The sequence below is a fragment of the Athene noctua genome, chromosome 1 (assembly GCF_965140245.1).
Source record: "Athene noctua chromosome 1, bAthNoc1.hap1.1, whole genome shotgun sequence".
NCBI classification, from domain to species: domain Eukaryota; kingdom Metazoa; phylum Chordata; class Aves; order Strigiformes; family Strigidae; genus Athene; species Athene noctua.
Genome location: NC_134037.1, coordinates 527864 through 552602, shown reverse-complemented (window position 1 = coordinate 552602; position 24739 = coordinate 527864). Strand labels below are relative to the sequence as shown.

Below are 24739 nucleotides of genomic sequence, written 5' to 3'. Positions count from 1 at the left end.
GCAGGCCAGGCTTTACTCTATGATAAGTCCTGCCCCGGCGTTACTGCCCCCGGTGCTGGCGTGTGCCGGTTCCCGAGGCCACGGACACCGTGTCGGAGAGACTGGCCTTGCTCAGCGCCCGGGATGCAGCATCCCGGAGGCTGCCGGGGAAATCTGCTCAGTGAAATCTGCTCAGATACGGTTCGTTTCAATCTGGGGTTTATTTTCTGCAGCTGGAGGGCCATTTTTTTGTCAGGAACGGGAGTCACCAGCAAAGCGCGGGGCCGGGAGAGCCGCAGGGCTGGATGCCGGGGGCAGCACGTTGAGCCAGGCCGCGGGGGAGCAGCTGCTGGCGGCTCTCGGTGACTTTGCCCCGGCCCGAGCCGCAATCCCCTCCCAAACCCTGAGCTGAACCCCAGAACCGCCGCGCACGGCTCCGCTCCCGCCTCGCCCGGGTTTGGGGGACACTGCTCCGCTCCCAGGGGCCATCCGGGCCCCAGCGCTGCGGCTAGCCACGGCGGCTGTAATTAAACCCCTAATTAAGCCCCTTTTTAATTGCCCCGTGGGCTGAGCAGGGGCTGGGGCAGAGCTGTGGGGTCGGGGCACCTTCCCCCAGCGGCAGCGCCCACCAGATTCAGGTTGTGACGAAACTTCGCGGTTTCCCTCGAGCAAAACCCACCTGAACGAAAAAGCCAAACGCCACCTAAAATCGCTTTCTCCCGGGGCAGTTACCCCAGGGGTGCCCCGCTGCCGGGGGTCGATGCCAGGAGAGGGGAACCCCCAGTTTTCCCGGGGCAGGGCAGAGGGACGGGCGCCCTGCGGTGCCCCCGCGCCTGGCGGGGACGTTGGCATCGGCCGCTCGTGCCGTCCCTCGGGGGCTCCCCCGGCCGGACCCCCACAATCGGGGTGTCCCCGGCGGCAGACCCCGGCAGTCGGGGGGTGGGGGGGCGTCGGGGGGCCACGGCCAAGTTTTGGTGCCGTTCCCCGTTCCTGGGGCCGCGGGGGGGGAGCGGGAGCGAGCGGGGGGAATGTCTCTACCAGAAACCTGTGAACTGGAAGCCATGTTCTGTCATCCGCCAAATATTTAATAAATTCATCTCGTCCCTCAGGGGTGTCTTGTCCCTTCGCCTGGTGGAAAAAGCAGCGATTTTTGCTGAAAAAAGAGGGGAGGGGGGGGAAAAAAAAAAAAAAAAAAAAAGGTTTTTTGATAGGAAACGACTGCTCCAGAGCTGCGCGAGAGCAGCTGCGGGCGCTTCGGCAGAGCCGGGAGATTTCCCGCATTGGTCACGGCTGCAGGTCGCCGGCAGCAGACAGAGCCGCCTGTGTTCCACATCTGGGCCCCCCCTCACCCCGCCAGATGTGTCTGTCCATCCCCCCCCCGCAAAGCCCCGCCGCGGCGAGCACAGCTGGCGGCGGCGGAAAGGTGGGAGCATCCGCGCTGGGGGGGGGCCTGTCCCCTCCCAACTGGGAGAACTGGGCTTGGGGAGGGGGCAACGGGGCAATGGGTGCCCCCCCCCCCCACTGGCGGCGCCGGTGATGGCGGGAAGCGCGTGCCCAGCCCTGGCACACCCCGGCCTGGCGACCGCGCTGAGGGGTCCCCCGGCCCCCACGTGCCCCCCCCCGAGGAAACCTGCCCCCCCCCCGAGGAAACCTTACCCCCCGGCATCCGCGGCCTCGTGGGCGCAGATGCGGCCCCCCCGCGTGCCGGCCCCGGTTTGGCACAGCGCGGCTGCGCTCCAGGTGCTCGTTGGTCTTAGGGATTAGGTGCCTGGGTGGGAAAGGCCCGGGACCCTCCCCGGAGCTGGGGGGGCGGGGGGGGCTCCCGGCTGCTGCTGGGCCTGGGGGGGGCTTCGTGCTGCCCTCAGCCCGGTGAGAGCGGGGAACCCCCGGGGAGCCCAGCCTGGCTTTGGGGGGACACACACCGAGCACCGCTGCACCCCCGGGGGGACTCTGCCCCCCCTCCTGCATCCCCAGGGGGGCTCTGAACCCCTGGGGGGGCTCTGCTCCCCCTCCCGCACCCCCCGGGGTACCCACTCACCCACTCACAGTGCCCCCCCACTTTCAGGCCCGTGCACGCTCATGGTTCGTGTGCGCAGGGTCCTCCCTGCCTCCCCCTCCCACATCCCCCCCCCCCCCAGGTACCTGCCCCAGCCCCCCCCATTGTGCCACCACCCCCGGGGACACCCAGCCACCACCTCGGCCCTTCCCCGCTGCTCCCAGTAGTGGCCACGGCACTGGGGGGTCGTGGGGGGGGACACGGGACCCACGGTGGTGGCTGTGGGGCCTCAGGTGCACTGAGCTGCGCCCGGACTCAGCCCCGGGGGGTCCCCAGGGTGTGCCCTGTGCCCCTCCCCGAGGGCACATGAGGGTGCTGGGGGTTCCGGGGGGACGTGGGTGCTGGGTGGGGACACGGGGCCTGTTTGCAGCCAGGGAGCCTGTCCAGTGGCACCTGTGTCCCAGTCCCCTGGCCCTGTCCCCTATTCCTGTCCCCATCCCTGTCCCTGTCCCTCACCCTGTCCCCATCCCTGTCCCCTGTCCCTCACCCTGTCCCTGGCCCTCACCCTGTCCCAATCCCTGTCCCCTGTCCCTCACCCTGTCCCCTGGCCCTGTCCCCTATTCCTGTCCCCATCCCTGTCCCCTGTCCCCATCCCTGTCCCCTGTCCCTCACCCTGTCCCCATCCCCATCCCTGTCCCCTGTCCCCATCCCTGTCCCCTGTCCCTCACCCTGTCCCTGTCCCTCACCCTGTCCCCATCCCTGTCCCCCGTCCCCATCCCTGTCCCTGTCCCTCACCCTGTCCCCATCCCCATCCCTGTCCCTGTCCCTCACCCTGTCCCCATCCCCATCCCTGTCCCCATCCCCGTCCCTGTCCCCATCCCTGTCCCTGTCCCTGTTTATTCTACAGGTGACAACATTTTCATGCCTCATTAGCGCCGTATTTAACCCAATTGCCCCCGGCCCTGGGGGGGATCAGCCCCTGCTCGCACAGGGGCCGCAGGTGGGCTCAGCCCCACGGACCCCCCCGGACCCCCCAGGGACGCCGTGAGCCCCGGCCCTTCCCAGCCCTCCTCCTCCCACCCGGACGCGCGGGCAGCGCCGGGCGCCGTTATCGGGGTGGGACACAGAGGGTGCGGCCGCGGGTGCCGGGGAGCCCCGCACGGGCCCTGGGGGGGGGGGGGGGCCCTTCCCGGGGGTCCTGGGCCTCCCCGCACCCGCACCCGCCCGTGGCACCCCCAGCTGCCTCGCACACGTGTGCCCTGTGCACGCGCACACACACACACCCGTGTGACACGCTCCGTGTCCCCATGGCACGACGCTGGGTTGGGGACGTCCATGCCACCGGGCCATGATGGCATCACACCTGTGTCTCTTGGGGTCCCTTGGCCCATGGTGGCATCACACCTACATCCCTTGAGATCCCTTGGCCCATGGTGGCGCCATATCTGCGTCCCTTGGTGTCCCTTGGCCCATGATGGCATCACATCTGCGTTCCTTAGTGTCCCTTCTCCCATGGTGGCATCACACCTGTGTCCCTTGGGGTCCCCTCAGCCCACGGTGGCATCACAGCAGTGTCCCTTGGGGTCCCTTGGCCCATGGTGGCATCACACCTACATCCCTTGAGATCCCTTGGCCCATGGTGGTGCCACATCTGCGTCCCTTGGTGTCCCTTGGCCCATGATGGCATCACATCTGCGTTCCTTAGTGTCCCTTCTCCCATGGTGGCATCACACCTGTGTCCCTTGGGGTCCCCTCAGCCCACGGTGGCATCACAGCGGTGTCCCTTGGGGTCCCTTGGCCCCTAGTGGTGCCACATCTGCATCCCTTGGTGTCCCTGAGGCCACGGTGGCACCACATCTGCATCCCTCGGGGTCCCTTGGCCCATGGTGACATCACATCTGCGTTCTTTAGTGTCCCTTCTCCCACGGTGGCATCACACCTGTGTCCCTTGGGGTCCCCTCAGCCCACGGTGGCATCACAGCAGTGTCCCTTGGGGTCCCTTGGCCCATGGTGGCACCAAGTCTGTGTCCCTCGGGGTCCCCCCTGCCCGCGGTGCCGCGCTCCCCCCGCGCCCGGGCAGCGCCAGGCCGTGCCCCCCCCGCGGCAGCGCCACTGGAACCGCCCGGGGGGTGTCACCGCCCTCCCCGGGGCCGCCCCCTCGGCGACATTAACTAATCCGACCCCCGCGCCCCGGGGGGAGCCGCCGTCCGGGGCACCGGGACGTGGCGCCGCCGCTGCGCCCGGTGACGAGGCCGAGCCGCCGGGGGGGGGCGGCTGCTCAGCGCGGGGGGACCCCGGGGACCCCCCAACTCTGCGGGGAGAGCGGCTGGAGCGGAGGCTGAGCCCGGGCAGAGCCGCGGCCGGCTGGGACGAGCCCGGCGGGCAGGGGACGGGCAGGGGACGGGCAGGGAGCGGGCAGGGGACGGGCAGGGGACGGGCAGGGGACGGGCAGGGAGCGGGCAGGGAGCGGGCAGGGGACGGGCAGGGAGCGGGCAGGGAACGGGCAGGGGACGGGCAGGGAGCGGGCAGGGAGCGGGCAGGGGACGGGCAGGGAGCGGGCAGGGGACGGGCAGGGGACGGGCAGGGAGCGGGCAGGGAGCGGGCAGGGGACGGGCAGGGAGCGGGCAGGGAGCGGGCAGGGAGCGGGCAGGGGACGGGCAGGGAGCGGGCAGGGGACGGGCAGGGGACGGGCAGGGAGCGGGCAGGGAGCGGGCAGGGGACGGGCAGGGAGCGGGCAGGGAGCGGGCAGGGGACGGGCAGGGAGCGGGCAGGGGACGGGCAGGGGACGGGCAGGGAGCGGGCAGGGAGCGGGCAGGGGACGGGCAGGGAGCGGGCAGGGAGCGGGCAGGGGACGGGCAGGGGACGGGCAGGGGACGGGCAGGGAGCGGGCAGGGAGCGGGCAGGGAGCGGGCAGGGGACGGGCAGGGAGCGGGCAGGGAGCGGGCAGGGAGCGGGCAGGGGACGGGCAGGGAGCGGGCAGTGGGGCAGGAGCAGGTGGGAGGGCAACAACCCCCCCTGGCCCCCGCTGCTGCCACATCCCGGCGGGGTCACTCCGGGAGCGATGGGGTGACACTGGGGGTGATGGAGTGACACTGGGGGTGATGGGGTGACACTGGGAGCAGTGGGGTAACACTGGGGGTGATGGAGTGACACTGGGGGTGATGTGGGGGGTAACACCGGGAACGACGAGGACGGGGAGGGGCGCGCCGGGGTTGTCACCGGGGGGACCGGGGGCGCTCCGTACACACAGCCGGAGCTCGGGAGCCGCCGGGCACCCACCCCGCGGCCACAGGGACCCCCCGGCCCCGCCGGCACCAGGCCCCGCCGCTGCGGGGGGTGTATGGGCGTGGAGACGTGCCTACACACCGAGTACCTGCACAGAGTACATACACACAGAGTACATACACACAGAGTGCATACACACGGAGTACCTACACACAGAGTACCTGCACACGGAGTACATACACACGGTGTACCTGCACACAGAGTACCTACACACAGCCATACCTACACACCGAGTGCCTGCACACGGAGTACATACACACAGAGTACCTGCACACGGAGTACCTACACACAGCCATACCTACACACCGAGTGCCTGCACACGGAGTACATACACACAGAGTACCTGCACACGGAGTACCTGCACACGGAGTACCTACACACAGCCATACCTACACACCGAGTGCCTGCACACGGAGTACATACACACAGAGTACCTGCACACGGAGTACCTGCACACAGAGTACCTACACACAGCCATACCTACACACCGAGTGCCTGCACACGGAGTACATACACACAGAGTACCTGCACACGGAGTACCTACACACAGCCATACCTACACACCGAGTGCCTGCACACGGAGTACATACACACAGAGTACCTGCACACGGAGTACCTACACACAGCCATACCTACACACCGAGTGCCTGCACACAGAATACTTACACATGCCTGTACCTACACACAGAGCAGCTACACACAGTACCTACACACGGAGTATCTACACACAGAGTACCTGCACACAGAGTACCTACACACACCTGTACCTACACAGAGTACCTACACACAGCTACACTTACACACAGCTGTACCTACACACAGAGCACCTACACCCAGTACCTACATGCAGCCATACCTACACAGAGAGTACTTACACACAGGTATACATGCACACAGTCATACCTACACACAGCTGTAACTACATACAGTGTACATACCTACAGTGTACGTACACACAGAGTACCTACGCACAGAGTACCCACACACAGAGTACCTACACACAGAGTACCCACACACGGCCGTACCTACACACAGAGTACCCACACACAGAGTACCCACACACAGAGTACCCACACACAGAGTACCTACACACAGAGTACCCACACATGGCCGTACCTACACACAGAGTACCCACACACAGAGTACCCACACACAGAGTACCTACACACAGAGTACCCACACACAGAGTACCTACACACAGAGTACCCACACACGGCCGTACCTACGCGCCGCTGCCCTGCCCCTGGCTCTGCCCCCGCGCGCTGCCCGCACCGGGCCCGCAGGCAGCGCGCGCTGCACGGGAGCGGGGCGTGCCCGGGCGGCTGCCGGGCTGGCGGCCAACCCCAGCGCCACCGCCACCGGCCCCTGCGGCGCCGCAGCCCCGGGCCCGCTGGCGTGGCCGTGCCGGGGCGCGAGGGCGGCTGCGCCAACGCCGCCGCAACCGGGGCTGCGGGCCACGGAAAAAAAAAACATCCCCGCGGGGGAGCAGGAGCCGGGAGCGGGGAACGGGAGCGCACGTGCCGCCGCAAACCCGAGCGCGGGGCTCGCGACGGCGTCGCCGAGGCCCCTCGCTGTGGCACAGACCGGGCACGGCCCCGGTACGGCCCCGGTACGGCCCCGGCACGGCCCTGGGCGGCACACGGCGAGGCCGCGGGGATGCGGGGGGGGGTCAGCGTGCCCGAGCTCGCTGCGGGCTCGCCACCGCTGCAGCCACCGCCGGTGCCAGCAGCCGGGGAAACCATCTCACCCAGCGCCGGGCCGTGGCGGCACCGGGCCGTGGGACGAAGCCTCTGCGGCCCGGCCCGGTGCCAGAGACCCACGGCGGCTGCCGGCACCGCGGCCCCAGCAGGATCCCCCGGGCGGCCGGGCCGCCTTCCGCCGTGGGGAAACGAGTTGTGCCGGGGCTGAGCTCCGGTGCTGCGTGGCGGGCAGTGCGGGCAGCGGGCAGCGGGCAGCGCGGGCAGTGCGGGCAGTGTGGGCAGCGGGCAGTGCAGGCAGTGCAGGCAGCGGGCAGTGCGGGCAGCGGGCAGTGCAGGCAGTGCAGGCAGCGGGCAGTGCGGGCAGTGCGGGCAGTGCGGGCAGCCTTTGCCGCGGGCACCGGCCCCTCACCAGCCTGGCCCAGCGGCACCCGCCGAAAGGCTCCGGCGAGAGACCCGCGGGAGCGGGAGCGGGAGCAGCCTTCCCCCGCAGCGCGAAGGAGACGGCCTATTAAGTCAGGGGAATGCGGCATTAATTATTATTATTAATTAATGTCTTATTTTACAGTGCCCCCATGTGCACCAGGCGCCTTCCAGCACCGAAGCCGAGCCGGGGCCCTGCCGGGAGCGGCGGGGGCCGGAGTGGGGCTGCAGGAGCACGGCTGGGCCCCCCTGTGCCAGCGCCAGGGGCCGCGGACACCAGCCTGGGACCCCGGGCGCTCATCCGGATGGTGCTGGGGGGGTCCCCGGGGCAGGCTGGGCCCCCCCCCCCGCGGTCACCCCCTCCTCAGCACCTGCCGGTGCCGCCTTTGGTGCAGCCGGTGCCGTGTGCGAGGTGTCGGGGGCGGCGGTGCCGGCGTCCCTGGGTGCCCGTCGTGGCGGGGGGGACACAGCAACCTCCCCCCAGCCCCCCAGGGCCCCCCTCCTCCAACACGGCGGCTCTCTGGGGGTCTCCGATGCCCCCCGCAGCCATGCCGGCGGGTCGGTCCCGGCGGTGCCGGGCTCAGGGTCCCTCCCCAGCACCCACAACGGCCGGGGGTGCCGCAGGGGCCGCACCCCCCCCCAGGAAGCCTCAGGTGTGTTCATGTTCAGGAGACTCGGAGATGTCGCAGCACCTGAGCCCCCGGCCCCTCACCAGCCCGCCGAGCCCTCGCCGTGTGTCCGTGCCCGTCGCCGGGCTCGGAGCCCCTCGGGGGGGGCTGCCAGGAAACGCCTGGCACAGGAAGGTGCCCCCAGGGTGCCCCGGCCCCCGCTCGCCCCGGCAGCCCTCTGGCCGGGAGGGGAAGGGGCTGGGGGGTGTCCCATCCAGCCCCCCAGCCTGGGGCCGGAGGAGGCTGCTGGGGCGGGGGGTGAGGGTGCCCAGCATCGCCCAGAGACGTCCGGGCAGTGCCTCTGCGGGGCTCAGCACCGCACGGCTCAGCGTAGCAGCACACAGCTGGCACAGCTGGGCACAGACGGGCGTGTTGGCGCGGCACAACTCGGTGCTGCACGGCACAGCACGGCACTGCCCAGCCTGGCTCGCTTCGGCACAGCTCAGCACGGCACAGCCGGGCATGGCACAGCCTTGGTGCCCCTTGGCTGGGTATGGCACAGCTTGGCTCAGCACGGCACGGCTTGGCTTAGCACGGCACGGCCTGGCACTGCTCGGTGTGGCTGGCACAGCTTGGCTCAGCACGGCACAGCCTGGCACAGCTTGGCTTAGCACAGCACAGCCTGGCACAGCTTGGCTTAGCATGGCACAGCCTGGCACAGCCTGGCTCAGCACGACACAGCCTGGCACATCCTGGCTCAGCACAGCACAGCCTGGCACAGCTTGGCTTAGCACGGCACAGCCTGGCACAGCCTGGCTCAGCACGACAGAGCCTGGCACATCCTGGCTCAGCACAGCACAGCCTGGCACAGCTTGGCTTAGCACGGCACAGCCTGGCACATCCTGGCTCAGCACGGCACAGCCTGGCACAGCCTGGCTCAGCACGGCACAGCCTGGCACAGCTCGTCTTAGCACGGCACAGCCTGGCACAGCCTGGCTTAGCACGGCACAGCCTGGCACAGCTTGGCTCAGCACGGCACAGCCTGGCACAGCTTGGCTTAGCATGGCACAGCCTGGCACAGCCTGGCTCAGCACGGCACAGCCTGGCACAGCTCGGCTTAGCACGGCACAGCCTGGCACAGCCTGGCTCAGCACGGCACAGCCTGGCACAGCCTGGCTCAGTACAGCACAGCCTGGACCTCAGCTCGGCTCAGAGTGGCTTTAGGCCAGCTCTGCACGAGACTGCTGGGCCTGGCTCAGCTTGGCCCAGCGCGCCTTAGCCCAGCACAACATGGCACAGCTCAGTTTGCCTTGGCCTGGTCCGGCAGGGGTTGGCTCACGGTGGCCCGGCCTGGCTCAGCACTACACTGGCTCAACCCAGCCTGGCCCAGCCTGGCTCAGCTCGGCTGCGCTTGGCACTGCCTCACCCAGCCCGGCTCGGCGTGACCCCCCGCGCACCCCTCGCCTACGCTCGGCTCGGCTCGGCCAGGCTCAGCCCGGCCCGGCGCGACGCCGCGGCTGAGCGCGGCCCGGCGGGCGCTAGGACCGCGCGGCGGGCGGGCGGGCGGCGCGGCTCGGTGCTGCAGTGGAGGCGGCGGCGCTGCGGGAGGAGGAGGAGGCCTCGCCGGGAGCGCAGCGGCGGCGGCGGCTCGGCACGGCTCGGCACGGCGCGCCGGGCCCGCACCGGCCCAGGTAACGGCCCCCGCGGCGGCGCGGACACCGGGGCCTGCAGCGGGGGAAGAGCCCCCGCGGACCCCCGGGACGGGGCAGCCCCCCCGCCACCCCCCCGCCGCGCCTCGGCTCGGCGGCACTCGGCTCGGGTTCGGCTCCGCTCGGCTCGGGTTCGGCTCCGCTCGGTTCCGTTCGGCTCCGCTCGGCTCCGCTCGGGGCGGTTCGGCTCCCTCCGGCCCGCAGGCACCCCCCCCCGCCGACACCCCCGCCCCGGTGGCCCCGGCCCCGGCCCCCCCCCCCGTGCCCCGGCCCCGGTGGCGTCGCGGGGGCTGCGGCGGGGCCGGGCCGGCGGAGGAGAACGGGGGGGGGGTGCAGCGCCGAGCAGGAAAACATGGCAGCGGCCGGGCCGCCACCCGCCGGGCCGGGCCCGCCTCGCCCCCCCGCCCGCCCCGCCGCCCCCGCTCCCGGCCCGGCCCCGCTCGGCGGGGGGGTGTGCGGGGTGTGGGGGGGGCGGCGGCGCGGCCCGGCGGGCCCGGCCCCCGCGGCGCCGCCGTGTCCTTGAGCGCCGCGCCGGGCGGCTGAAGGGCAGCGCGGGGCCCCGGCCCGGCCCGCTCCGGGGCTGCGAGGCCGCCCCGGGGGTGTCACCGCCGCGGGTGGGGGTGCCGTCCCCCCCGCCAAGCCCCAGCCCGCCGCCCGCGGCAGCGGAGACCCCCCGGGGTGAGACATCCCCCCCCCCGGCTCCCCATCCCGCGCCGGGGCCCGGAGACCCGGGGGGAGCCCCCGGCCCGGGGTGCGGGGTCCCTGCCCGCACCCACCCCCCCCAACCCCGGGCGGCAGCGGCGGAGTCACCCCGGGGGGCTCGGGCCGGCCGCGCCGCCTGACACAAGTTTTTTATTTTTTACACCCCAAAAAAAAAAAATCCCCCCCGCGGGAAGCAGAAGAAGCCGCAGCCCGGAGCGGGGAGGGGGCGGCGCGGGGCAGAGGCCTGGCAGGGTGCTGCCTGCTGCCCGCTGCCTGCCCGCTGCCTGCCCGCTGCCTGCCCGCTGCCTGCCCGCTCCCCCGGCCCCGGGGGGACGCGGCTGGGCCGCCCGCTTGCTTCCCCCTTTTCCCCTCTCATTTATTTTTTCTCTCCCCGCACATCGCCCACCCCCCCCCCGGTTTCATTTTCGGGTGTTCGTGTGCGCGAACCTGTGGCCAAATGAAATTTTCCTCTTCGCTCAGTTCCTCTTTCTTTATTTCTTCCCTTTGTGTGACGTAGACGGTGTCACCGCGGGATTGGCGTGCGGTGCCGGCCGGGCGCGCGGTGGCAGGAGCCGGCTGCCACGGTGGGCGCCCGCATCCTGCCCCGGCTTCACCCCGCCGCCTTCCCCCTCGCCCGACGCCACGGGGGAGCCCCGGACGGGGACCCCCGGCACCGGCTCGCAGCAAATCCCTCGAAGCCTTCGGCCGCGGGCAGCCGGAGGGGAGCGGATGTTGCCGTCGCCGGCGGCTGCTCCCGGCAGCTCCCGCGCCTGCCGCCGGCCTTGCGTGCTGAGTCAGCTCGAAACTTCCGAGCGGGAGCTTCTGTCGGGGACGGGCAGCGCCCGCCGCCGCTCGAGGAAAGGTGGGACCCGGTGCCCGTGCCGGCCGGCGAGCCCGCGGCCTCCCCCCGCCTGCCTACGTGACCGCCGAGGTGCCGAGCGCGGGCGACCTCCGCGCCTCAAACCCGCCGCTTTGCCCCCGGTGCTGCCCGCGCCGGTGGCTCGGGGGCCTTCGGGGGGTGGTTTTCGTGGGGTATTTTTAGGTCTGCGCACATCTGCGCGTCCCTGCCCGACGCCTTCCCACGGGCGCTGCCTGCGCCGCTGCCCGCCTGCCACGGGCTGTACGCGAGCGTGCGGCACCCGCCGGGCTCGCCAGGGAACCGCCGGCACGCGCCCGCGTGTGCCCGGGGCATACGTGTGCCAGGCACACGCGTGCCCCGGCAGCGCCGGCTCCGCGGAAGGAGCCGGTTTCGCGGCGCTGGGGACGTCGTCTGCTCTCTGGTTCGCTCCGGGACCCGCTCGCCCTCGAGGCCGCGGGTCGCTTCGGGGTTTTGACGCCATCTGAATTCCCGCCGGAGCCGTGGCACGGGGCCGAGCCGCCGTCCCGCTTCCTTGCCGTGGGGCTCAGCACGCGCGGGAACCCGCCGCCGCCGGTTGGGCCCGTTCCCGCGGTTAACCGCCCTTCCCAGTTCAAAGCCCGTACCTGGTTGCCAGTTTGAATCGCCCCGGCTCGGCTCCCGGCCCTGCTCCCCTGCCAGCTGGAGGGTTTCCGGCGTGCCGGGGGCTCTGCCCGCAGCGCCGCTCGCTCACCGTAATCGCATCATCTCTTGGCATTTTTTTTTTCCCCACGGGTAAGCTGAGCACGTCGAGCTCCTCGGCTCCCGGCGACGAGGCGTTCCCGGAGCTCCGCGCGCTCGGCAGCTCCTTCATGAACCCCTCCGGCAGAGCGGCACCGCGTCCCGCCGCGGGGGCCTCGGCCCCCCGGGCCTGTCCTACCCCACGGGCACTTTTGGGTGACGGCTGCTCCCGCTTTGCAGGATCCGACTCCTGGGGGGGGCGGCGCGAGGCCGGCTCGCTCCTGGGGTCCCCCCTCCTCCGTGCCGGGACTGGTTTTGGGAGCTGGGGGGGGGGCACCTGCTGCCAGCAGACGCTGACGCCTCGTCCCCTCTGAACCCCCCCGTGGCAGCCAGCAGCGGTTCCCAGTTGGCCAGGGCGAGGACAGGAGCTTCCCTGCCCGCCACGTGCACCCCCGAGCCGCGTGGCCAAATATTTTGCTCGTAAGTGATAATTACGGGGGATGAGGTCAACGCGCGCCCGCCACGGTGGTTTCGGCACAACCGTCTGCCGGAGGCGATCGCAGGGGAGCTGTTGCTGTTCGGCTCAATTTTGGGCCCCGGGGGACACCCCCCCCCCCGTCTCTGGTTGCCCCTGCCAGCAGCTCCCACGCCGTGGGGTGCAGGGGAGGTGGGGGGAGCCCCCGCCGTGAGTCAGGGGTGGGGGGCGCAGGGGGTGGGGGGTGACTCATGGCCGCGGCTCCCGGCCCCTCTGAGTCAATCCTGAACTTCTTCCCCGGCGCTTGGGAAGGAGGAGGAGGAGGAGGAGGAGGAGGAGGAGCGCGGCTGCCCGGGGGTGGCGGTGACTCAAAGTGACAACAACAATAATAATACGCTGCGGCACTTGTCACGGGAGAGGCGTTTGGACGGGGTCCCTCGCGCGTCCCCGCCGCCTTCGGCACCGGCACGAGGGACCCCGTCCAAAGCCGGTGGGTGTCACCGCGCCGGGGGATGCTGCACGCGGGGTCACGTTAGGACAGGAGCGGGGGGGGGGGGGGGCGGGGGGGGGCCACACACACGCACACACACTGCGGTGGAGGTGTCACCCGCCACCGGCACGGGGGGCTGTCGGGGACCCCGCTCGCCATCACCTAAAATGGCCGTTTGGGTTTCTGCGGGTTCCCGGCTGCGGCACGGCAACGGCGGGCGCCGGCGAGGTCCCGAAATATAAAAAAAAAAAAAAGGCGGGTTTTTTTTTCTCTCTCTTTTTTTTGTCAACGCCGCGTGTCTCATCCATCCATCGCAGGTAACCTACTTTGAAACGCCTCTGCCGTGCGGCGAGCGTGACTCGCCGGGGCCCTGCCGTGCGGGAGCGGCACGGCGCGGGCTGGGGCTGCCGGTTCCCCCGCTCGCCGTCAGCCGTAAGGTCAGCCCGAGCCGTTAAATAGGGAGGCAGGAGGGAAGGCGGCGAGTCCCTCCCCGCCAGCCGCCGGACGAGGGTCTGTCCCCCACCGCCGCGGCGAGGGGATGCCCCGGTGCCGCGGGAGGAGGGTCTCGGCGGCCTAACGGCATCGCCGCTCCCCCCGTCCCGTCCCGTCCCATCGCGCCGCGGCGGGCGAGCCTCGGCCGGGTAAGAGCGCGGGGAGCGGGGCCGGTGGCGGGGGCCGCGGCACGGACCCTCGCGGCGAGGCCGCGTTCGCCCCACGGGGCGCCGGCGGCGGGGCTGGGGGAGCGGGAGGCGGCTGCTGTCGCCGGTTTCTTTCCCCCCCCCGCCCCTTTCCCCGTCTTTTGTTCGGCGGCCGCCGGGCCGGGGCTGCCGCGGGGGTTTGTACGCAGCCCAACTATTTTTAGTGCGTTCGGAGACCATGTTTGCTGGAAGCGAATCAAAGCCCGCGAGCTGGCCCTTCGGCAGCGCCAAACGGGGCGGCTCGCTGCCGCCGCGCTCCCCGGGCTCCCGGCGGCACGAAAAGGGGGGGCCTTACCCACCCCCCCACCCCCCCGGGGCTGTCGGAGGGACCCCGGCGCGGTGGGGCTGGACCGAGGGGCCGGGGGTGGCCGAGATGGGGTTTTTAGGGGACACCGGCACCCCCCGCTCCCCGTCGGTGTCTCTGGGCACCAGGGGACCCCCCCGGGGGTGCCGCTGCCGCGGAGGTGCCTGGGTGCAGCCGGGGTGTCCCCGGGTGCTTCCCGGCGACACGTGTCCTCCCGTGCCCGCGGCTTTGCCGGGGAGGTGGCCCAGGTGCCACCGTGCCGCGGCACCGCGGCTGCCCGGCGGGCGCCGTGGGGGTGCTCGGGGTGCCGGGTGCCAGCCCCGGCCCCTCACCCCGGGGGGCTGGCACGGCCGGTGCCCCGGGATGGCGGCGGGGATGGGGTGTCCCCCTCACCCTGAGATGGAGAAGGAGCGGGACGGGGAAGCCCCTGCCCGGCTCCCACGGGGCGGGGGGCAGCCTGCGCCCCCCCATCCTCCATCCCACACCGCCGTCCCGTGTCCCGCACCCCATCCTGCACCCCCTGCCCACACCCCCCTGCCCCAAACCCTGCCTGCGAAAGGGGCCGCGCTGGAGGACCCTGCCCCCCCTCCCTCCTTGCCCAGCACCCCGAGTTCCCAGGGGTCCCCCCCAACCTGCCGCGGCACCGCTGCGGGGGGTGGGGGGTGGCTGCAACCCCCCCCCCCCCCTCCACCCCCCCAAAGCCTCGTGGGCAGCCCCCGCTGCAGGCAGGCGGGGGGCCGGGGCTGGGGGGGCCGCGCGGGGTGTTGGGTTTCGTTGGCGCAGCGGCGGCCCCCGCTGCCGGCAGCCCCCCAGCACCCGCCCGCCGGCCGGCAGCGGCTGCGGCTGGAAAGCTCTAGAAACAAATCGCAGCGCCGGTGCCAAAGGCAACAGCAGCCCCGGCCATGGCTAATGCAGCGTTTGCCATAGCAACAGGTGCCGGGGCTGACGCCGCCCCCGCAGCCCTGCCCGCAGCCCTGCCTGCACCCCTGCCCGCACCCCGCACCCTGCCTGCACCCCACACCCTGCCTGCACCCCTGCCTGTGCCTCACAGCCCTGCCTGCACCCCTGCCTGCACCCCGCACCCTGCCTGCACCCCACACCCTGCCTGCACCCCTGCCTGTGCCTCACAGCCCTGCCTGCACCCCTGCCTGCACCCCGCACCCTGCCTGCACCCTGCACCCCTGCCCGCACCCCTGCCTGTGCCTCACAGCCCTGCCTGCACCCCGCACTCCTGCCTGCACCCCGCACCCCTGCCTGCATCCCTGCCTGTGCCTCACAGCCCTGCCTGCACCCCACAGCCCTGCCTGCACCCCACAGCCCTGCCTGCGCACCCACTCCACGCTCAGCGCCCTGCACCGTGACACCCCGCACCCTGGGGCGATGCCGGGGACGAGGCCCCAGCCCAGCCCGGCCGAGTCAAGGTTGTGGCGTGTTAATAATTGCCGGGGCGGCGGGTGGGGGGCGGCGGGGCCGACGTTCCCCCCCCCTCACCCCGTCCCTCTCCGCTTCCCGCAGTGGCAGGAAGACCCAGGCAGGCGGCGGGACGCAGGGGCTGGCCGCGGCGGCGGGCGACGGCTCCCGGACCCCTCCTCGGCGCAGAGAGCCGGAGCGCGGCGGCGGCGGCGGGATCCGCTTCGGTGCTGAAGAGACGACGGTCCCAGGCGCCCGCCCGCGCCCCCCACCATGCCGTCCAGCGGGACCCTCGACGCCAGCAGCCCCGCTCCCAACCGCGAGGCGCTCGACACGCACAAGGTAGGCGCCCGCCGCGGCTCTGACGGCTCCCGGCACGTCGGGGGGGGCTGCTGGGGAAGCGGGGGCCCCCCCTGCTCGTGCCACGGCTGTCACCGGGCTCCGGGGGGGGTCCGGCTCGCTCCTGGCCAAACACCGGCTGGCAGGCGTGAAGGGGAAGCGGGTTGCGGGGTCCCCTCCGCCGCGTGCCAGCCCTGCTGCCCCCCCTCGCCGCGGCGGGGAGCGCGGTGCCGGACGGGGGGAGCCCTGAGCCGCGGCCGGGATTAGCGCGGATTGAGCTATTCCTGGCGGTGGGGGAGTGCGGGGAGGGGACGGCGAAGCGGAGACCTGCTGTCACCTCCCGGCCAGGGCAAGCACCGGCGGCGGGGAGGGGGCTGCCACGATGGCGTGCCCGCCCCAGGAAGGGGGTTACCCCCCTAGAAAGGGGGTTACCCCAGCTCTGGGGGTGGGTGGGTGGCCGTGGGCTGGGCGAGGGGCTGCGCTGGGTTTGGTGACCGTGTCCCCACCGTGGCGGGTGCTGGTGCCGGCAAAGGCGTCGCTCTTGCCACCGAGAGGAGCGTCCCGGCGGGCGCAGGGGCAGGGCCTGGCCCGGTCGTGGCGTGGGGACCGGGGCTGTGGGCCAGCTGGACGCCGTCCCGCCGCTGGCAGCGCGGGGTCGGGGTCATCCGAGTTCCTCCCGGCTGGCTGGGCCGTGGCGGCCGCGCCGGTGCTCCCCGGCCATCGCTCCCGGCTCCCACGTGTCCCTTGGGAAGTGCCCGGCACGTTCACGGCACAACCAGGGGGAACGAGGGAACTGGGGGGGGCGGTGGGTGGGCGGCGGGTCCCGTGCTCCCCCCACGGTATATCACACCCAAGCGGGCGCGGGCAGGTCGCTGGCACCGGGAGCGTGACGGGGCACCGCGGGTCTCGGCACGGACCTGACGAGGCCGTGCACCAGGTCCCGTGCGATATCGGGGGGGTCTCCACACCCGCCTTCTCCTGCCCCATGGGGCTGGTTTCATCCCCCCCCCACGCTGCCGAGGACCCCCAGGTGCCACCCGGTGCAGCCGGGAGCTGGGACCCGGCGCGGCGGCGGTGGAGCCGGCACTGCGTCATGCGGCAGCTTCTCCTCCTCGGCGGTGGTTTCCCTCTGGGTTGTTGCTTGGCAGCGGCGCAGAAGCGCGGCGCATCGCGGGGGGGGGATGCGCCGAGCAGCCCCGAGCCCGGCCTGGCCCCGGGGAGAAAGGGGAGCGGGGTGCCCAGGCTGGGGGGAGCGGAGCCCCCTCGCAGCCCTTTGACTGGGCTGCACCCCCACATCTCACCACCACCCCCCTTTTGGGGTGCCCGCTGTGCCCTGAGCGGGGGCCCTGCAACCCCGGTGCTGCCGCTGGCACAGTGGGACAGGGCTGGGGCACCACGGACATCCTCAGAGAGGGGGAGACCACGCAGAGCCCCCCGAGCCCCCCCCATCGCCTCCCCGGCCACATCCAGTCCGTGCCAGCACCGCGCACTTGACACCCCGCCGCAGCTTTGCTTTACACCCAGCACGAACGGCACCAGGGCCCGGCCAAAACTGGGGCGCTGGAGTCAGAAGGATGGTTGTCGGGGGGGGGGCTCGCTGCTGCCAGGAGCGGGGCTGGGCCCCCCCAGGCTCCTCGGTGCTGCCGAGTGCCGCGGTGGTGGCGGGAGCTGCTGAGCCCGGCGGCAGCTCCAGCTGGGACAAAGCGCAGCGCCGCGGGGTTTGGCAAGGCACGTCCCCCCAAAAGCGGGGGGGGGCAGGATCTGCTGTGCACGCCCCAGCCAGCTCTGGCACACGGTGCGGTGGGCCTGCGGGGGCAGGGACCCCTGGGAATCCCCCCCCGGGGACCCCGTTTGGCTCCGGCGCCGGGGTGGAGCTGGAACCGTGATCCTGACGTCGTCCTTGGACCCGCCGCAGAATTCTCCGCCCGGGGCTGAGCCCCCGGGGGCCGCGGTGCCGCCTCTCCCCGCCGGCCGCGGTGCCAGGGCCGAGGCCTGGTCACTGCGACGCTGGGGGGGGCCGTTGGGGGCTGCCCTGCCCACGGCGATGGGGCTGGCGCCAGCGCGGTGCCGGCAGCCTGCGATGGCGGCTGGGGATGAGCCGGCACGTGGCTCCGGTGCGATGCCACGGGCACGGCCCGTGGCACGGGGAGATGGGCAATGGCCCGCGGCACCACGGCCGTGGGGTACGGCACGTCCCGGCCCCCCGGGACCCTTTGGGCCAGACCCCCGTGGGGATGTGCCGGCTGCGGCGCGGCAGGAACGCGGCTGCAGCTGGATGTCGGCGCTGTCTGGCTGCCAGCCCCATCCCCTCCCCGGCCTCTCCCTCGCCAGCCCCCCGCCGGCCTCTCCTCCTTCCCCGCTCCCCCTCCGCGGCCTCTTCCTGCCTTGGCCGCTGCCGCCGGGATCTTCTGGGGCTCAGGTGAAACCGGCACCGCCACCGCGGGACACGCCCGGGGCCCCGCGTGTCCGTCCCCCCGCCGTGCCACAGGCCCCCCCCGAGCGGGGAGCGGGGTCCCCCGGCACGCCGCGCTCCTCGGGCCGCTCCCCGGCGCGGGGAGCAGGTTCATTTCCCGGCGCCACCTTCCTGCTCCTCCGCCCGTGCCGGCGCAGGCGCCCTGCCAGCACCCCGGGGCTGGGGCACGGCGCCGCGCGGGGGGGGACGTGCCGTGGGGAGGGGTGCGTGGCCCCCCGAAGCGCCCGCGCTGGGGGCGGTGCGGTGAAGCAGGCAGCTGCGTGCCCGCTCCGAGGGCGCCCTGGCTCCTGGGGCATGCCCTCGGCCTCAGGGAGCTGCGGGGCGCCCGGCAGTGCCATCCCCGCCGTGCCGGGGGGTCCCCGCAGGAGACCCCAGCCCCACACTTGCAGGGCTCCGGTGGGTTGTGGCAGCAGGCACGTACCCCCGAGCCGGCCGCGGCGCAGGAGGCGAAGGCGCCCGGCCCACGATGGCTCGTGCTGCGGCCCACGCCATGGCAAGAGCCACGGTTGCCCCTCTGATGGTGGCCGGGGGCTACCGGCGTGGCGATGCCGGCCATGCGCCTGCCTTGCCGGCCACACGCTGCGCCCGCGGTGCTGGCGATGCCAAGCAGGAGTGGAGCCGTGCCCAGGACCCCAGGCTGCCCGGCCCCGGGGCCGGCGGCGTAACCGTCCTCTCTGTCTCCGGCTCGCAGGGGGAAGAGGAGCCCGAGGAGAACCAGAGCAAGGAGGAGAAGCAGGAGCCGGGGACGCCCATGAGGAAAGCCGGGCGGCCCGGGCGGAAGCGCAAGCATGCCCAGGTGAGCCAGCGGGCGCCGGGCGCGGGGGCCAGGTTGGGGGGCTCCCGGCGTGCCGGGCACGCAGCCTCTGGCCAGGAGCAGAGCCCAAGGGCGGCGGGGCGGCAGGAGGGGAGCTGTGTCCCCCCCGGCCCCCAGCGCTGCCCCCTCGCCGGCGTCCCCGGCTCCCGCCGCGCAGGCGATGCCCGCTCTTGAGTGTGCGGGGCTCGGCGAGCTCCCGGCTCGCTAGCCCAGCCGGCCGGGCTCACGGCCAGATGCGCCAAAGCACCCAAACCGGCTCATCCCGGCGAGCGCCTGGGCCGAGGGGCAGGTGCAGGACAGCGCTGCGGTGCCCGCGGGTGCTGTGCCCGCGGCGGGGTGGCTGCGGGGGGACGGGGGGTGCGTGGGGCTTCGGGCAGCGTCCGGCTGTGGTGGGGCACCGGGACAGGGCACCCGGGGCTGGGGGGCACTCGCTTTGGCAGTGGCTTGGCCCTCCCGAGCCGCCGTGGGTCACAGTGTCCCTGGGGAGCCGCGGTGGCTTCGGCCCCAGCCCTGGCTCGTGGTGCCACCGTCGGTGCTCGGAGGAGGCGAGCGGGGCCGAGGCGCCTTCGCTGCTGGGAGGTTGCAAAAGCTTTTATGCCGAAGTTTCCGGCTGCAGAAAGGGTTAATCCTGCGCTCGGGTCCCGATCCTGCCGGGGCGGGCAGGGGTGCGCGGGGGGGCTGTGAAGGCTGGCTGTAAATCCGCCGGGGCGGGAGGTACGTGCCGGGGCGGGGGGAACCGTTTCGGTGGAAGAACAATGCTGGCACGGGAACAAATGGGGAAAGTCGTCACGAACAGCGCGAGCCTGGGAACCGGGAGGTCTCTGGCCATCGGAGCAGGCGGGTCCCGGCAGCCCCCTCCGGCACGGCGCGTCCGGAGCGGGGTGGCTGGTTTGGCGACGGTGCCACGACGCCGGATACCTCCCGGTGCGTCCTGTGGAAGAGCTGCTCGGCTGGCGGTGGTGCCCGTCCCGTGCGTGCTCGCTGCACGCTCCGGCGGGCCACACCTGCCCCGCACACGGGGCCGGCCCGGCCGGCGGCTCCCGCTGCCAAGTGAGCGGAGCTGGCAAGCCCGGCGGCCCCGCGGGCACTGCCAGGAGGCCGGGGAAAGCCCCGGCCGGGTGTGAGCGGCTAAAAATATCCTCCCTGCCGCAGAGCCCCGCGGTGCCGGTGCCTGCCGGTGCGGCCCCTGGCCGGGGGCACCGGCACGGGGACCCTGGGCGGGCGAGCCGGCCCCTTGGCGACCGGCTGAGGGTCCCCAGGACCCGGCTCGCAGGGACCCAGCGGGCAGAGGCGGCGCAGGAGGGTGCCGAGTCCCCTCCTGGTGCGTCGGGGGGGTGGGAAGCTCAGCCCCAGGCTCCCCCCACCGGCAGGGCCGGGACCCCAGCGGGGTGCAGAGGGCAGGCGGGAGCAGGGACTGTGGGCAGTGACGGACCCTGGCAGGAGCTGGCAGCTGCCAGGCAGGGCCGTGCCATGCTGAGCCGTGCCGAGCCGCGCTGTGCCAGACCGTGCCGTGGCTCCGAGACCGGCCCCCCCAGCCCCAGCCGGGGCTCAGCAGCGGGACCCCCCTCTGCCAGGGGCTCTGCGGTGGTGCCACGGGTGGCGGTGACACCCCCGGCACCTTCCCCCTGGCAGAGGACCCACGGCCTGGGGGCTGCCCCATCCCGTCTCCCCCCGCTTGGCGGCTCCCCAGGGTTCAGGCAGCTCCGGGTGCTGCCGCCGCTCCGGGACCGGTGTCGGCACGAGGCTCCCCGAGGGCTGCGGCGCGCCGGGGCCCTTCCCCATCCCGCTGCGGGCACCGCTCGGCGCGTGTCCCCGGCACAGCCAGCCCGTGCGTCCCCCCCGGCTGCGCGCGGGGCGGCGGGGCCAGCACGGGGCCCGGCCAGGCCAGCGGGCTCCCGGCGGAGCAGCGGCCTTGGCGGGGGCCCAGCGGAGGGGAGGGGAGCGGGAGAAAGGCAGCGCTTGTTCCCAGGCCCGGCCGGCACGGAGGAAGCGGGTGGGTGGGCAGGAAGGCAGACCCGCCGCCGGGCCCGCGCCGGGGCGGCCGGGGAGGGGCACAGGGTGGGTCCCGGCCTCCCCTTCCCCTCCGCCACCCCGGTGCGGCGGCGGCGGCTGAGCGGCAGCCCCGGGACGTGCCGGCGGCACGAGGGGGTGCGGTTGTGACCCAGGTAGGGAGGTGTGAGGGCGCGGGGCGGCCGGTTTCGGGTGGGTGCAGTGTTGGGACGTGCCGGTGACGCCCGTTTTCTCAGCGCGGGGCGGGCCGGGGGCTGCCGTGCTGGCGGGAAGGGGCTGCCACGGGCAGGGCTGGAGCGGCACCGGGGCGGCACGTGGCACCGCAGCCCCCAGCCGTGGCACCGCGTGGGAAGGGGTGACGGCTCCCGGCGGGGGACGCGGCCCTGACGGTTAATCCCGGTGCCGCCGCCGTGGCCTCGCAGCCCCGAGGGGACCATGTGCTGCTGCCGCGGCCCCCCCACACCCCGTCCCAGCAGGGGAGCGGGCCGAGCCCCCCGCGGCCGCACGGAGCCAGCCCCCGCGGCCGCCTAACCCGGAGCGCGTCGCGGCCTTCCCGTTTCCTCCCGGGAAGCGCGCGCAGCCCCTGCCATTGTTTTTGGCGCGGCGGCCAGGATGCGGCCCCGAGCGGGCGGTGGGAACGGGGCCGGGGGGCACCTGGGCCCCCCCATCACCAGCCGCAGCGCGGCCTGGCACGACACCTCCACCCTCCCGATGGCAACAGCGTCTGCTCGGTTGAGCTGTGCCCGCCCCGGGCGCCCGGCGTTGCCGCCTGCCACAGCCGGGAGGCCGGGGAGAGGCGTTGGGGAGCGGTTCCCTGCGTGGCCGCGGCTCCCCACCGGTGCTACCGGACGCCCCCAGCCCCCAACGCCCCCCCCCTTCCCCGCTGCGCTTTGCGGGGCGGCTCGTCCCCTCCGTCCCGGCCCCCCGGCACAGCGCGGCAGCCCCCGGCACGCCAGCGAGCGGAGGAAGTGACTCTGCCAGCAGCCGGGGCGGCCGGGGCGAGCAGGAAGCGCCCGCCGCCGCGGGGAGGAGGCAGCCGGACGGGGGGGTCTGCGCGCCAGCCCGAGGGGACACACCATGGTAAGCGCCATGTGCCCCCCCCACCTGCCGGGCACGCGCCTGGGGAGGGGGGCGACGGCGGCGGCCGCTTCGGCGCCAGTCCGGGGAACCCTGGAGAGCAAAACCTCTGCTGGCACCTCCCCGGTGCCCGGTGTCCCCCACCGGTGCCCGGTGTGCCCCCCCGGTGCCCTTCCCGGCAGCCCCCGCCGCGGCAGGGGAGGGTGGGCAGCGCCACCAGCGCCCCGGCTTACGCCAAGCCCGGCCAGCGGCTCCGGCGTTGGCTCCCTGGCACCCCGCCACCACGCGCCGCTGCATCCTGGGACGTGTAGTTCTGCCGGGGACGGGCAGGAGGGTCCTCTCGGTGCCGTGCCGCGGCCCCCGGCCCCCCCTGTGCCGTGGGGAGCTGGGGGGGGGAGCCAGGGCAGAGGTGGGGGTGGGCGGTGGCGCGGGGAAGGTGCCGGGGGGGGCTGCACGGCCGCGTTTCCTGGCATTGCTGCCGCGGAGATGGGGGGGCCCCGCTCCGGCGCAGGCGGGGCTGGGAGCGAACCTGGGGCCCCTCTCTGGGGTCCGGCAGAGCCCCCGTTCGGCCGCCGGTGCCGGGGGGGCCACGGCGAGGCCGGGGTGGGCGCCCCACGCCCGCGGGCAGCGTACGGGGTGTCCAGGGAGGAGGGTGCCGGTGCCCCGACGGTTCCGCTGTGCCGTGCCGGGGATGGGGTGAGCCTGCACCCCCCGGAGGGGGCCGAGCGCTCCCCAGCGCCGCGGAGGCAGAGCCCACCCAGCCGCGGCTGCGCCGCGCGTCCGGCTGCTGCCATGACGCAGCAGCACTTTCACTCTCCTTTGCCACGGAAACCACGGAGCTGGGCTGCTCCTCTCGCTCTGACTCCGCTCCCGCTGGCCCGTGCCGGTGCCGTGCCGTGAGGTGCCGGCGTGGCGGGACCCCGGGCCCGCCGTCCCCGTCCCCGCGGCCTCGCGTGCCGGCGGCGAGCGCGGGCGCAGCCGGTTCCTCCCCCGCGTCTCGCGCTCGCGCGCGCTCGCCACTCCTGTCGCCGCACTCGCCAGCCGGGCCCGGCTGCTGCACGTTCTCCTGCGGGCGCCGGCACCGCCGCGCCCGCCTGTCACACCCGCACGCCCGCCTGTCGCACCCGCCGGCACCGCCTGTCGCACACGCACACCCGCCCGCGGGTGTTGGCGCGGCCCGGCCGACGCGTGCGCGGGCACAACGCGGGCTCCGGCCACGTCTGTGCGTGTCACACGCGCGCACGTGGCTGCTCACGGGGTTGTCATGGCGCCTGGCTCTGCCTGGCACCTCTATGCACACACACACACGTGTCGTGGTCCCCGGCTCCACCTGTTGCGCACACACGCGTGTACAGACACCCACGAGCTGTCCCTGCTGTTGTGCACACACACACGCGTGCAGTTGTCACACGCCCTGTCCCTTCCTGTCACACACACACGCTTCAGTGGCCGGCTCTGTCATGCACACGCGTGTGCGCAGCCATCACAGGCCCTGGCTCCGCCTGCCTTGCACAAGCACACACGCACCAGCCGTTCCGTGTTCCCGTGTGCTGGGACAGGCAGGACAGGCAGGACAGGCAGCTCCGGTGTCCCCTCTGTGCTGGGGATGTCATCACCGGCGTGGGGACCGGGACGGCTGGGTGACATCCCAGCCTGTCCTTTACCATAGCACCGTGTTCTGGTCCTGGGGGTGTCACGACCGCTCGTCCTGGTCCTCATGGTGTCACCTCCGCTTGTCTCAGTCCTGAGGGTGACGCGGCGTTGTGTCCTGGTTCTGAAGACATCACGGCATTGTGTCCGGCTCCTCGGGGTCTCGTGGTCGTTTGTCCGGGTCCTGAAGGTGTCACGGTGGTGTATGCGGGTCCTCATGGTGTCCCTTCCTTGTGTCTTGGTCCTGAGGGTGCCAGAGCATTGTATCCAGGTCCTCACGGTGTCACCTCCATTTTTCTTGGTCCTGAGGGTGACACAGTGTTGCATCCTGGTCCTGAAGGTGTCATGGCCATTTCTCATGGTCCTGAAAGTGTCACAATGGGTGTATCCGGGTCCCCATGGTGTCACATTCTTGTGCCCTGGTCCTGAGGGTGCCATGGCTCCATGTCCTGATCCTCGTTGTGTCACCTCCATTTCTCTTGGTCCTCAGGGTGACGTGGTGGTGTGTCTTGGTCCTAAGGGCGTCATGGCGTTGTGTCCAGGTCCTGAAGGCGTCGTGGTGGTGCATCCCGGTCCTCACTGTGTCCCGTCCTTGTGTCTTGGTCCTGAGGGCACCGTGGTGTTGTGTCCTGGTCCCGAGGGTGTTCACTGCCACATGAGCTGCTCCTCGGGGTGTCGTGGCGGTGGGTCCTGGTCCCGAGTGTGCCGCGGAGGTGTGACTTGGGCCGGAGGGTGTGCTGGGCCTGAAGCTGCCGTGCGCTGAGTCCTGGTGCTGAGGGCCCCACGGCCTCGCCTGAGCGTCATGGCTCCATGTCCTGGTCCTCATGATGTCACCTCCATTTTGTCTTGGTCCTTAGGGTGTCACAGCAGTTTGTCCTGGTCCTGAAGGTGCCCCATCATTGTGTCCATGTCCTCTTGGTGTCTTATCCATGTGTCTTGGCCCTGAGGGTGCGTGGTGCTGTGTCCCAGTCCAGAGGATGTCACGGCAGCAGCTGTCAGGACAGTGGTGACAGTGGCATGGCAG

The 24739-nt window shown here is 72.6% G+C and overlaps 1 protein-coding gene across 3 annotated transcripts in view; it reads left to right on the top strand.

Moving 5' to 3' along the window:
- Positions 1-9575: 9575 nt before the first annotated feature.
- DNMT3A (DNA methyltransferase 3 alpha) overlaps positions 9576-24739 on the top strand; it is a 38742-nt gene continuing 23578 nt past the window's right edge. For 2 of the 3 annotated variants that reach the window (XM_074895237.1, XM_074895235.1), the window contains exons 1-3: positions 9576-9679; positions 15458-15694; positions 18856-18960. In XM_074895237.1, coding sequence (XP_074751338.1) covers positions 15626-15694; positions 18856-18960 — 174 coding nt within the window. In that variant the 5' untranslated portion in view covers positions 9576-9679; positions 15458-15625. The remainder of the gene's footprint in view (positions 9680-15457; positions 15695-18855; positions 18961-24739) is intronic. The other variant, XM_074895239.1, reaches the window with a different exon arrangement.